Here is a 14,458-nt window from a genome sequence, read left to right as displayed (position 1 = left end):
TTATTTCAACTATGAAAAACATGCATTAAAAAACCCAATAAGTAACGTGTTTTATCCTATAATTCAAAGGGAATACATTGCCTTATTAGTACTTCTTTCTGACTGGTAAGATTCAAAATTGTGGAAAAAATAGTAAAATTTTATAAATTTCCCAAGATCAGCATGATGTAGAAAAGAATATACAGATTTTTAAAAATTAGAAGAAAATACAGTGAAGTGTTAATAGCGTTTTTCTCCTTGTGGCATGACTATAAATGATTTGTTTTCGTCTTTCTATCTTTCTTCTATATTTTAAATTTTCTGTAATAAAAATAGAAAACTTTACCAAAATATGAAAAATTATATTTAAAATATTTTGTGGAAACATGGCTTTCCATCACCAGCAGAATAAACTAAACATCTTAGCTACAGACTAATGGCCTTCCACAAACGAGCTCCAACCTACCTTCTCACAATTTTATTTTTCATTTTTCACAACTACCTTTCATGCAATTTTTATTTCATTAAAAAATTAACTCTTTGTCATTTTCCATATAGACTCTTAACTTTCTTGACTCTGCGTAGTTGTTTATTCTGTTCCTGGATTTTTCTCTATGTCCAAATCATTTCAGGCTCCATTCATTTGTAGTTTTATCTATGGAATTTTTCTAAAGTAAACACCTTTCCTTCTGCATAATTCCTGTACAACTTCTTTCTTTATTCCTTATAGAATTCATTAGGCAGTGATCATCTCCTCTACTGGATATATATGTTTCCTTTGTTCTTTCATTCCTTTGTTTTATCCTTCCTTCCTTCCTTCTTTCCTATTTATTTATTTTGAGGAAGATTAGCCCTGAGCTAACATGTGCTGCCAATCCTCCTCTTTTTGCTGAGGAAGACTGGCCCTGAGCTAACATTCATGTCCATCTTCCTCTATGTGTGGGATGCTTACCACAGTATGACTTGATGAGTGGTATGTAGGTCCACACCCAGGATCTGAACCAGCGAACCACAGGCTGCAGAAGCGGAATGTGCGAACTTAATTGTTACGCCACTGGGCGGGCCCCCCTTCTTTCCTATTTTTAAATAACTAATTTAGTCACTTTCCCTCTAAATTTCTCTTTTAAATATTATCTCCAAATCTACGCTCCTAGTTTTGGTATTCTGAAGGATTTAAGACTTAGACACTTGATAAATGAATGTATAGCTGAAAGAATGATTCTATCAGCTGGAGGTAGCAAGGATCCTGTATTATCTTGTCTAATTAGTCATGGAAAAGCATGATAAATATGAGGAAAATGTGAAAAGTTACCAGATAGAATATTACCTGAACTAACTGCCACCTTTGAATCCAAGTTTGAATCAGATTGAACTCAAGTTTATTTCTAGGCTTCTGATGCCTGGAGGTCAAATTTATAAAACCAGCCATTATCTGACCCTTGTGTGTGTTTAGTCATATAACAAATGATTGTTCTGTGGAACAGTGGTCATCAGGCATCCAGACACTTCCAGTTATAGGAATCTTACTACCACTGAGGAATCCTATTATATGTTTTATACATATTGGGTGAAATCTCTCCAATGTTTTTTAATAAACATACAAAAAATAAAACTAAAAAAGAAAATGCAAAAGAGATGCAAATGGGAGGGAGCAAAACTTATTACACGTTCACTAAGTGCACATTTCTGTTCATCATTTTACTTAATTCTCACTCCCAGGATGTTCTGCTCTTTAGTAAACAAAGAAGCAAGAAAAAACAAGGTGTGGTGATGAAGAAAAACGTGGTGCACTTCTTGAATGTTTAGTAAGTGTAAGTTTTGCACCCTTTAATTTGCATCCTTTTTGCATTTTCTTTTTTGCTTTATTTTTGTAAGGGTAAGTAGGTGAGGTTGGTGGGCATGAAGGGTGGGTGGCAAGAGGATTGTAAAAAGTTTAACAAAGTTTCCTTCTCTGGGAATGTTTAGGGTCTTCCCTACAAGCATTTACTATACACAATTGATATGAGCAGTGCTCTACTTGACAGAGAAAAGGAAAGAAAAGGAAACAAAGAGAAGGAAAGAACAGAGAACAGACGAGAAAAGAGAAAAAAGATGAGCAATATAAAGAGAGAATTCAGGGTGGCTTTTCTTTTTTTTTTCTGTTTGATGAGGAAGATTGACCTGAGCTAACATCTGTTGCCAATCTTCCTCTTTTTTCTTGAGGAAGATTGTCACTGAGCTAACTTGTGTGCCAATCTTCCTCTATTTTATGTGGGATGCCTCCACAGCATGGCTTGATGAGCAGTGCTAGGTCCGTGCCCGGGTTCTGAACCTGAGAACCCCAGACTGTGAAGCAGAGCACCTGCACTTAACCACTACACCACCAGGCCGGCCCATAGTGGCTTTTTTTTTTTTTTACTTCAAAGTATCTACTAATTTGAATTTAGGAAAGAGGGAACAAGGTTGAAAAATAAGAGAAGTGCAGAGGAGAAAGACAGAGGAGTACTTCAGTTCAGTGAGCAGTATAATCATTTCAATTTTACTGCTATTTATGGAGCAGCTATGACAGATCCATCACTCATTAATGAATTGGGTACAGAATTAAGACCAGCCAAAGGAGAACGAATACACAGCCTTCTTCTTCACAGTCTTTGTCCTAGCCTGCCCGTGAACATTCCCTCTTCAAGAACTAACAAATCCAACCAGAAAGCTACAGGAGCGATTTCAAATCAAACATTCAAAACATGAACTCTCTCTTCCAATTTTATTCATTATTATTTATCACAGAATCTGAGTGTAAACTATAGCTATAAAAATGTAGCTTTTCGTTTACTTACATCTTATTACATTTGACTTTAAATATGTTCTTTTCAAAATAAAACTTCCTTTAAAAGTTCTGCATAATTCTGACTTTTTTGCCAAGTCAGCCTACTTCAGCCAGAGGAAAAAAAATGCCCTAGTTTTCTCCTTAACAAGACAGGAAGCATTTCCTGGAGATTAATCACTGTTTTGACTTGCAAAATTAGGAAGTTTGAGAGAAGTTAGTAGTAGGTTGTATCACCCTACTTTGGACTTTGAATTTTTGGCAATGGTCCTGCTGCCATTTGGATGAAAGCAATCATGAGTCAAGCTGCGGATGATCTAAACAAACACTGTCACCCTATAAAAGTTGAGCTCCAGAGGATGGGCTAGAAGCTAGGCAAAGAGCAAGGCATTAAGGCAACGTAGAGCTGAGTAAAGCCATCGGAAATGAAGAATCTTCCAATTCTGCTGTTACTATGCGTGGCAGCGTGCTCAGCCTATCCGTTGGACAGATCTGCAAGGGACGAGGATAGCAACATGGACCTTCTTCAGGTAATTAATGGATACAGCCCTCACACTCATTGACAGGAGCATGCAGGGAAACCCTCTCTACTTTGCATTCATAAAACTCACACAGAATGGTTTGAGCTTACTGGGTAGGAATAGTTCAAGGACTGAGAGTTAAAAAGTGTTGGAAGTGGAAAGGGCCCCAGTATCATGCTGTTGGGGTCCTCCTTTCATGTAGGAAGAAACAAAGGCCAGAAACATTAGATGTTTTCCTAACATCACGCAACAGCACTGGGGCTTCAGGAAATTAATAACAAGTGAAGAGTATATAAAACACTTGCATTGGAACTTCTTTAGGTATTTTAATCCAATGTAAGTTTAGCTAGATATTTATATTGCTAGTGTCATGTTTAGACATAGAGATTTGTCCAATTTTTTTCTTAAGCCAGGTCCTTGTGAGAAGCATAATGTAGAAAATTGAAGGAATTGAATAAATTTACCTGAAATATACAATTATGTCCCAAAAAGCTTGATTGTTTTGTTTTTCTCTTTTAAGTTCACTGGATATATATTACAATTTCCCCCTCTTTTTCATTGCTTTGCTAGTAAACTAAGCTGCAGAGATTAATAAGTCACAAAGATAAAACAAAAGTGAGGAGGAGTCTGTAATTAAAGAATTAAACATACATGACATTTACTTTGATTTCAGCAAACTACAGGAATACCTCAAATAGAGGAAGTGAGCAACTACACAAATTTACTATAAAGGCTAAAAATCGTAAGAATGACCTAAAAACTATACTTGTTATTCTATTAGGACTACCTAGAAAAATACTACGACCTTGGAAAAGAAATGAGACAATATGTTAGAAGAAAGGACAGTGGTCCTATTGTTAAAAAAATTCAAGAAATGCAGAAGTTCCTGGGGTTGAAGGTGACAGGAAAGCTGGACTCTGACACTGTGGAGGTGATGCACAAATCCAGATGCGGAGTTCCTGATGTCGGTCACTTCACTACATTTCCTGGCATGCCAAAGTGGAGCAAAACTCACCTTACTTACAGGTAATAGGCCCAAAGAGGTTTTGACATAATATTGAAAGTTTATAAATCACTATCACAGGAGAAAATATCTTCAATCTTTTTTCATACAGGATTGTGAATTATACACAGGATTTGCCAAGAGATGCTGTTGATTCTGACGTTGAGAAAGCTCTGAAAATCTGGGAGGAGGTGACTCCACTTACATTCTCCAGGATTTATGAAGGAGAGGCTGACATAATGATCACTTTTGCAGTTCGAGGTAAAAAACAAACACAAACAAGAAAAACAAGAAATGCATCCATTTATCTGGTGTTGTTTCACTGGAAAATGTTCCAAAGAGATTCTAATTACCTATCTTTCCAATAAAAATATTTTCTCTATTAGAACATGGAGATTTTTTTCCTTTTGATGGACCTGGAAAAGTTTTGGCTCATGCCTATCCACCTGGGCCAGGGATGAATGGAGATGCTCATTTTGATGATGATGAACACTGGACGAAGGATGCATCAGGTTAGTTACACATCTCTCAGAAAGCTTTTGATGTTGATTTTTTTTTTATTTGGAAAACTCTTAATAACTAAGTATATTCAAGAAATGGGATGTTCTGGATTTCCCAATGGGTCAAAGATCAGCAGAATATATTTTTGTTTCAATTATTGTTGAAAACATTTTCAGATGTTTAAAAAGTTTATTCTCAGTCTTGCTAAGCTCAACATAGGAAGCATCATTAAGTATTTCTTTGATGATTGTAGTTCTTGTGCGATCTTGGGACCACCATTAAAAACATTTCTTTGGGCCCTGCCTGGTGGCACAGTGGTTAAGTTCACACGTGCCACTTCAGCACCCCACGGTTCGCCAGTTCAGATCCCGGGTGTGGTCCTATGCAGTGCTTGTCAAGCCATGTTGTGGCAGGCATCCCACATATAAAGTAGAGGAAGATGGGCACAGATGTTAGCTCAGGGCCAGTCTTCCTCAGCAAAAAAAGAGAAGAATTGGCAGCAGATGTTAGCTCAGAGCTAATCTTCCTCAAAAAGAAAATTTCTCATTATGTCAGAGTGCTGATATCTAAGGGATAGTATATTGCATTGAATCTACACTAACATGAATGCTGGATATTGCTTATACCCAAATGGTGGAAATTTCCCCTAATCACTTCTTTACTCTTCAAAATAGAAATGAGATTTAAATTCCAGAAACTGAGATTCCCATTTAGATTTTTCTGGTTAAATCAACATTTTACTCTCTCTAGGTTACGAAGAGTTTTTACAGACTTATTCTGAAGGAAAGGATTAACTTCCAAATACAGTGTCCAAACCACTTATGTAGAAGAGTATTACTCAGCTTGTAACTGTATACTTTGAGAAATGGCTTCCAAAGTTTTCAGACAATTGGCTGAAATGAATAATACCATCTCTGAAATTTAGTCAGGATTTATAGTTAAAATGCAAACAGAATCTCCGTAGAGAGTGCAAATGTGGGGTTAGTGCTAGATAAAATTCTTAGTTTGATTGAATTAACAACTTCTTCTTGCAAAGTCTGAAACGGAAACTTTGCTAGGATCACAAGTTACACAAATAAGCCCTACAAAAGTAAAGTCGACTTACTTGTTATGTCAATTATAATTACCCAATGCCTTCCAATTTCAGCATTATGTTGTTTTAATAATGTGAAGAAAAAAATCTGAATACAGCTAGTGCTTATGTCATTATGCAAAATCTCTTTTGTGACAAATCCTAGACGTGATCCGTCATGTTGTGTTTTAAACCAATCTTGCAAATTCTATGACATCTATTCCTATTAATATTTTTGGACGTAATATGTACTTAATAATGATCATGAGCCTGAAAAATTATCCAGGCAATATTCCAACGAAAAATAACAGGAGTAAGATTGTTTAAGGATTTCCGATTGAGATGAATAAAGTGTGATTCATTTAACTGAGACTGCGACCAGCACATGTGACACATTGAAACACTGTTTAGCTTTCCATTGACAAAGAGAAATATTTACTGACGTGCTAAACAAGCGGGTTCATTCCATTCTAGAGAACAAGAAAAGGGGCGAGTTTCTCATGCTGTTAATAGAATCCGAGGCTGGACAGGGGAGTAGTTGCATATGGCTGGACACTTTGTCTCCAAGATTGATTTCAAGAAAGAGCCTTGAAAAACACTTGGCTTTCCATTAAGGATGTAATCAAAGCAACAAATTGATCAGTTAACGAAAAAGCAAGGCAAAAAAAACCCTTGTGTGCTTCCAGGAAGTAAACAAATATAATACACAGCTGACCTATGTAAAGTCCATGTATTTAAGGTATAAGCAACTACTATTTTTGATTTCTTAAATAGGGATCAATTTTCTCCTTGTTGCTGCTCATGAACTTGGTCATTCCCTGGGTCTCTATCACTCGACCAACACCGAAGCTTTGATGTACCCACTCTACAATACACTCAAAGGCCCGGCCCGGGTCCGCCTTTCTCAAGATGATGTGACTGGCATTCAATCCCTCTATGGTGAGTGATGCTGGAAAAATTAGGCATTGTAGCTTTGCAATGATGGTCTTCAGGAAAGCTCTAAAATGCTGCATAAAGCATTTGCAATTCAACTCAAATCACTTTGAGAATGTTTGGAAAGCACATAAATTGACAGGAGCACCACATTTCTCCTAATGTTTGTGTCCTGGCATCTGTTCCCTTTAGGACCTCCCCCTGCCTCTCCTGATAGCCCCGTGGAGCCCAGTGAACCTGAGCCTCCGGCCCCTGGAACACTAGCCATGTGCGATCCTGCTTTGTCCTTTGATGCAATCAGCACTCTGAGAGGAGAAATTCTGTTCTTTAAAGACAGGTCAGACCAGAAAAATTACATTTTCCCATCTATTCTTTTAATGTACAATGCTTAGAAAGGAAAACAAACAGAAATTTGATAGAGATTTTTGAACGTTTAAAACAAAAATGCTTTCTCTAAACTTGAAATCATTCTAGTGCTGCACGTTCCACATTTTCCTAAAACTGTCAAGTTCACCTCCAAAAAACTTATACAGGATGATTTGATCCTTGTCCTCGAATTGTCATTCCCAAGTGTTGTAAGTCATGCTTGCTTTTCAAAAGGCACATGAATTTAGAATGAGAATTTTATCGTTACCTCCTTTAAAAACGACACCAGGATAGCATTACATTATGAGGGGATGGGGAAAGATGAGTGAGGCAGGACAATGAGGAAAATATGCTAAAAGTGAAAGACTCTTTCTCAATTTTCATTTTTTTTTCACATATATTTCAGATATTTTTGGCGCAAAACCTTCAGGACACTTGTCCCTGAATTTCATCCGATCTCTTCGTTTTGGCCATCTCTTCCTTCAGGCATAGATGCTGCATATGAAGTGACTAGCAGAGACAGTGTTTTCATTTTTAAAGGTAATTATGATGTAATAATTTCTTTAATTGATGAAATAAACCCTCCCACAGGAAAACTAAACAGGACTTTAATTTTCTCTATGACAAATTTTGTCCACTTCATTACTTTAGGTGATGAAGAAATAACTGGGACTGGTATTATTTTATTTATATTTTACAGATGATAAAAGTGAACACAGGAATGCAAATTGCTCAGAGTTGTAAATTCCCTTGTTTGATCTGTGTTCATTCACTCGATCTGCACATTTTTGTCAAATGCCCACTCTGAGATGGTGACTAAATCTAAAATTCTGGCTTCCTCTTTATGATGAAAATCAAAGGTGCTAAAAAGTCTTTCTAAAACCCAAAGGCTTAGCTGTTATAAATTCAATTGTGATTCTACATTATTTTTTTTTAACAGGAAATAAGTTCTGGGCCATCAGAGGAAATGAGGAACAAGCGGGTTACCCGAGAGGCATCCACACTCTGGGTTTCCCTCCAACAGTAAGGAAAATAGACGCAGCCATTTTTGATAAGGAAAAGCAGAAAACATACTTCTTTGTAGAGGACAAATACTGGAGGTAAGATGCGTTTGGAGTGACTTTGTATGAACCTAATTGGGGAAATTATTTTCTTTCTTGAAGGAAATCCCCTGCCTCACTCTTAGTCTTGCTTCTCTCTCAGTAGGAAGGACGGGGCCTTAGACAACTGTGGGAAAGTGCTTACTTTCAAATATAGAAGCATCTGATAACAGGGGTTCTTAAGCGCCCCTGTTTTGAGTCCCACGTGCCACAGGCTAGAGCTTCCCGCTGTGCTATTGCCCTGCTTGCTTGGATAGCCCTCTTTTTCCCTCCCCTTACCCAAATCCCACCCATCCTTCAAGTCCTATATGATTCTCAAGGGCTTCTCTTACCCTCACCCATTCTTTACCTCTGCCTGTTTAAGAGGATGATGAGCAGTAACAGTCCGGTTTCATGGATAGAACCTGGGACTCACAGAGAGACTGATTCCTGGGCCATCTGCCCAGACACTGAGACATCTGGGCAGACCAACCAAGGTCGAGCCAATAAGTCCAAAACACGTTTACTGTGTTTTACTTCTCGTTCCAATCCTTTTTTCCAAGGAGGCTGCCATAGGAAATCCAGATGTGCAGGTTGGGGAGGGCACATATGAGCCAACGAAGATAGAGAAATTGAAATTTGTATTTATTTGAGATGAATGATTCAATTCACTTTAGGTATCTATTCACACCTTAATGACTTTGTGATAGAAAGATGATTAAGGTTCTTTCTGCCCAGGCTTAAGAAATATGATAACAAACAGCATCTGCCAAATCAGGATGTTGCCTCTGTTCCTGGTGGAGATACAGTTTTAAGAGCTAAATTTGCAGTACCATTAAAGTCACATATTTCTGTAGTGCTAAACATGTTTGACATTTATTTGCAGTACTAGGAAAGTTTACTAGAATTCCACGTTAAACCTAATGTAATTTATGAATTTTGGTAACATGGCCTCCATGTAATGCTGAACTGTGTTTCTTTTACTTGGTGCAGATTTGATGAGAAGAGACAATCTATGGAGCCAGGCTATCCCAAGCAAATAGCAGAAGACTTTCCAGGGATTGACTCAAAGCTTGATGCTGCTTTTGAATCATTTGGTAAGAGGATACTTATTTTGTTGTCAATACGGTACTTGAAACATTCTATGGTATCAGAGGGAAGAGGAGAATTGAAATAATTTTTAATAACAGGTTTTCTTTAACCCATTCCCTCCTTCTTTCCCTAAATTTCAACTTACCAATTTTGTACTAATTATAGGACTACTTCATAAAAGTTTTGAGTCATAAAGATAATTAACACAAATTTCCGTACTCTATTTTACACGCGCAGGTAAAACCAAAGTGCTCAAGTGTCACTTCCTTACACTTAGAGTTATTACCTTTCAGATTCCCATGTCGTAATAAAAAATCTCCTCAAGTGGTGCGTCCAAGTTTAGTACTGGCTGGCTGGCCTCTCCTCTGCTCCATCCTATTGCTGCTACCAATTCTCAGGGAGATTTTCTCTGTCTTTCCTGAAGAGTCAGTCATTGCCCACGTTAGTCAATTGCAAATACTTATCTTTCCAAGTGCCCAAAGTTAAAAAAAAAAAAAAAGATTGGTTTTTTTCCTAGTCAAGGATGGGTGGGTGGAGGCTGATGATCTTTACTGAAGGGTAACCTGAGCACCATGATGGCAGAGCCATGGAGGGTCCTCTGGTGTTCTGAAAGACTTACTGTGCTTCTCTGAGAACAGAAATGCCCCTCAGGCTGCAATATAGGGAAAGGGGAGGAGGAGCATTGGGAAGACAGAAAGTAAAGAGATTGTAGATTCCAAAGAAGCAGAAAATTGTATCTGATTGGAAGCAGAATACCTTGATAGCCCGGAGCCTGGCTTTGCTGTCAGATAGAGCTGGAATGGAGCGCTGTCTTCATCCCTTCCTTGTTGAGTGAACTTGGGAAAGCAACTAAATGTGTCCAAATCTCAACTTGCTCATCTGTAAAATCAAGTAGATACACTTACCTCATAGGATTGTTGTAGAAATAAATGGTAAAAAAAAAAAAAAACAACATGTAAAACGCTTATCATAATCCCTGGCACATTAGTAAATCTCTATAAGCACTTCTTTTTTAGTTATCTATTATTCTGAGTTTTGCATGTTGCCAAATTTATTTGTTTGAAAAAATATTTCACTTTCTCTTGTCTGTATTTGCAGGGTTTTTCTATTTCTTCAGTGGATCTTCACAGTTTGAATTTGACCCAAATGCAAAGAAAGTGACACATGTTCTCAAGAGTAATAGCTGGTTTAATTGTTAGCAGAGATGCTTAGCAGGCACAACATGGACATTTTAAATGAAGCTAATAATTCTGCACCTGAGTCTTTGTGAACTGGAATTCGTTTTCTTCTGCATGTGCAGTGACTGAGAACATAAGTGTGAACTGTGTGTCTTGCCAGTCAGCTTCATATATTACAGGGCATTCAGACGGGCTGCCGAGCTTTGTCACATGGAGTCACCTTCCATAGGAGAAAGGAGACACTCGTGTGCAACAGACAAGTAACTGTATATTTATAGACTATTTGCTTGTTATTTAATAAAGAGGACTTAGTTATTTTATTTTATTGTTTTGTTTGTTTGTTTGTTTCAAGAACACATCATCCTCACAATCTTGGGCACATTCTGTACTGAGCAGAAGATAGCCTGAGATCCTCAGACACTGTTAGGATTAGGGTCTCCATGGCTGGGGCCTCACAATGGGCTCTTCTAGAACTGAAGACAATCTACTACTTGCCCTACTTGCTTATTTCCACCACCCAAACATCATACTGTTTCTGAAACCTCCTAAGAGAAAGACTAGGAAAGTTGTCACCTTGTAGGGCAGGCTCTGGAAAAAAATCATGAAGCAGAATCCTATGATTATAGCAAATAACCTGGTCCACACCCCTCATTTTTCAGGTGGGGAGATCAAACCTGTTCTTCTTCTTTTCCTTTGTCTTGTATATTTCCTCAGCGGAACCCCTTTCCCTGCCCTAGGAAACAAACATGCTCATATCCACCCTATTCACACATGACAATATCCTCTTGTACTCTCCATGTATCTGTGCATGCTAGAAGTCCACAGGCAGATGCTTACCCTAAGACAGATACATCACCCCTAAGTAATGTGTCTAGCACATACTTGCTACACAGTAAGAGCTCATTCACTCTTTACTTATTCATTCATTTGAGAATAATTTATTAAGTAGATTCCATGTGCCAGGCATTGTGCTGGGTTGTAGGCACAGGAACCTGAGAAAATGGACACAGCTCCTGCCCTCGCTGAGATTATAATCCAGCAAAAAAGAATATAAGCAAACAGTGACAAATATGTACATGCAATTGTAAAATTAATGAGTTATAAAGGAAAAGAATAGACTTATTTAATAGAATAATAGGAGGATCTACTTTGAATTAGGTGATATTAGAAGAACTTTTGAGGGAGTGGCATTGGAGAAGGTTTTTGAGGGGAGACGTGGAAACTAGGTGAGAGGATGATGGCCTTGGATTAAAGTGGTGACACTGGAGAGTCAAAGACAGAATATATTATATATATATATAATATATATATATATGATAGAAAATAGGACTCTATGATGGATTAGATATGGAGTTTAAGAGAGAGGGAAATGGCCAGAATAATTCCCAGATAGCTTCCTTAAGCATAAGTGTTGATGGTGACAGCATTGACTGAGATGGGAGTAGACTTGGAGAGAAGCAGTTTTGTGAGGAAAGGGTAAGAGTTAGGGAGAAATGTTTAGTTTTGCCAATTTTTGAAATGTCTGTGAGATATCCAAGTAGGACATGAGGTAAACGAGTCTGGAAGTCAAAAGAGAAGATATAGTAACAATGTGTGGTGATGGATGTTAGCTAAATGTATTGTAATCATTTTTCAATATATACATATATCAAATCACTATGTCATACACCTAGAGCAAATACAATGTTATATGTCACTTACATCCTAATTTAAATAAAAGAGAAGATATAAATATGTGGGATTTTTCACATTTAGATTCTTCTTAAAACTATGAACATGAAAGAGAGCATATGGGAGATTTTTAAATGGAATTCTAGTAAATAGCAATATTATGCCAGGAATTGAGCATTTCTTTATTTTAAAAATTACCCCAATTTATTTGGTTTATCTTTTTGGATAGGTACTATGTAGTCAAAACACAAACTCAAAAGGTAAAACACATTATGCAATGAAAAGCTAATTTTCCTCACACCCTTGTCACCACTATCTAGTTTCTTTTCTCAGAGGCCACCAAGTAGATTCTTATGAGTCCTTTCAAAGCTATTTTATACATGCATAAGAATTAATATCATCTTTTCAAGTCAAAATGGTAACATGCAAATTCACACTGCTTTTCTCTTTGCTATTTTCACTTAACTTATCTTGGCCACCATTCCACTTTAGTACACGTGGAATTGCTTCATTCTTTTATTGGCTGCATTCTATGAAAGAAATATGTAATTTACTTATTCAGTCTCCTATTGGTGACTAAATTAGTGATTCAATAAATGCCTACATCAAAGACATAAAACAAAAATAAAAACAATAAAAAACAAATAAAATATATTTGAAATAAATATAAATACTATGTAGAGAAATCAATAATTTAACAATATATAAAATATACATTTGAAATATATATATTTGAAAGAAAAATAATTTCAAAAAATCAAATAGTGCATCAGTAGATTATTTTCAGAGATATATATAGATATATATAACAGAATATTATTAATCCTTAAAAAAAAGGAAATCACACCATTTGGGACAACATGAATGAAAACTGATGGCATTATGCTAAATGAAGTAAGCCAGACAGAGAAAAGAAAATACTGCACGATCTCACTTATAGGGGAAATTTTTAAAAAGTCCAACTCATAAAAGCAAAGAGTAGAATGGTTGTTGCCAGTGGTTGTGGGGGTAGGGGAAATATGGAGATTTTGGTCAAAGGGTACGAAGTTTCAGTTATGCAGAAAGAATAAGTTCTGGAGATCTAATGTACAGCACAGAGACCACAAGTAATAACACTATCCTACCAGGTTCAGACATTTGGTGTATGCTCCTTAGAGGCGCCAATGGGGTGAGGCTACCATCTGTAGGATTATGACTGAACGCCTCTAAGTCAGAACCCCAGCCAGGCTGAATGATGCGGCAGTGCTGGGGCCGGAGCCTAGGTTGGCCTCAGATGGCTTCAGACAGCCAGTCCCCCACTGACTAATTGGAGGGTCCCCAGGAGCCCCGCATGTTGCAACATGCCCCGCCAGCATCGGGACTGGGTCTGATGCGAGAGCCCCTTTCTGGGAAATGGGGCATGATTGGAAAGGAGGCTGCCCCCTTGCTGCTCATGCAACACATATTTGTGGGGAACCTGGTACTAAACCATTCACAGATGACCTGCTTCTGGTTCAGGGGTTCCTATGTAGCAGAGCAGCTCCCTCCTTGAGATCTATTGAAAGTCATCCCTCTCTGGACACAAAAGTTGGTAGAAAAAAACAAGTAGAAAACATAATAGTGTATGGTATACTTGAAATCTGCTGAAGATAGATCTTAAGTGCTCTCACCAAAAGAAAAAAGCAAACTATGTGAGGTGATGGATATGTTAATTAGCTTGATTGAGATGATCATTTCACAGTGTATATGTATATCAAAACATCATGTTGTACACCTTAAATATATACAATTTTTATTTGTCAATTATACCTCAATAAAGCTGGGAAAAAAGTTTTTAAAAAGTAAAAATATAAAAATAAAGGCATTTATTGATTCACATTATTTAAAAGTCCAGGAGTCAGGCAGTTTTCAGGTTCAGTGTGATCACAGTTCTGGCTCCTTCACTCCACTCTTATCTTGACTCTCTCCTCTGTGTCAGTTTTACTGTCAAGCTGGCTTTCCTCACGGCAGCGTGGCATCTATAGCAGTCCAGCCATCATGCCTCCATAAAGCACCACTCCCAACCATCAAACCACACTTCTGAGCCTCCCCTCTTTGTATCATCTCTAATCATGTGGTTGTCCTACCACAACCACTGTGGCAAGGAGGATGGGTCAGCTACACCCCAGCCATGTTGCTGTTACATAGTCAGGTGGGGGAAAAGATGTTGAGGCACCAATCTTTGTCCATCCCCACAAAGAGAATTTGGGAGGTAAGAAAGTGGAAATAATAGATGCAGATA

The 14,458-nt window shown here is 37.6% G+C and overlaps 1 protein-coding gene across 1 annotated transcript; it reads left to right on the top strand.

The window, feature by feature from the left end:
• The first annotated feature begins 3,157 nt into the window (after positions 1-3,157).
• Positions 3,158-10,846, top strand: MMP3 (matrix metallopeptidase 3). The gene is given in 10 exon segments (NM_001082495.3): positions 3,158-3,312; positions 4,085-4,329; positions 4,419-4,567; positions 4,693-4,818; positions 6,654-6,818; positions 7,005-7,149; positions 7,585-7,718; positions 8,119-8,278; positions 9,251-9,354; positions 10,448-10,846. Coding segments are annotated over 10 exon segments (1,434 nt in total). The 5' UTR covers positions 3,158-3,207; the 3' UTR covers positions 10,549-10,846.
• Positions 10,847-14,458: the final 3,612 nt, after the last annotated feature.

This window comes from Equus caballus, chromosome 7, assembly GCF_041296265.1.
Source record: "Equus caballus isolate H_3958 breed thoroughbred chromosome 7, TB-T2T, whole genome shotgun sequence".
Taxonomy (NCBI): domain Eukaryota; kingdom Metazoa; phylum Chordata; class Mammalia; order Perissodactyla; family Equidae; genus Equus; species Equus caballus.
The sequence above is the reverse complement of the archived record's forward strand: the minus strand, read 5'-3'. Positions and strand labels throughout refer to the sequence as shown.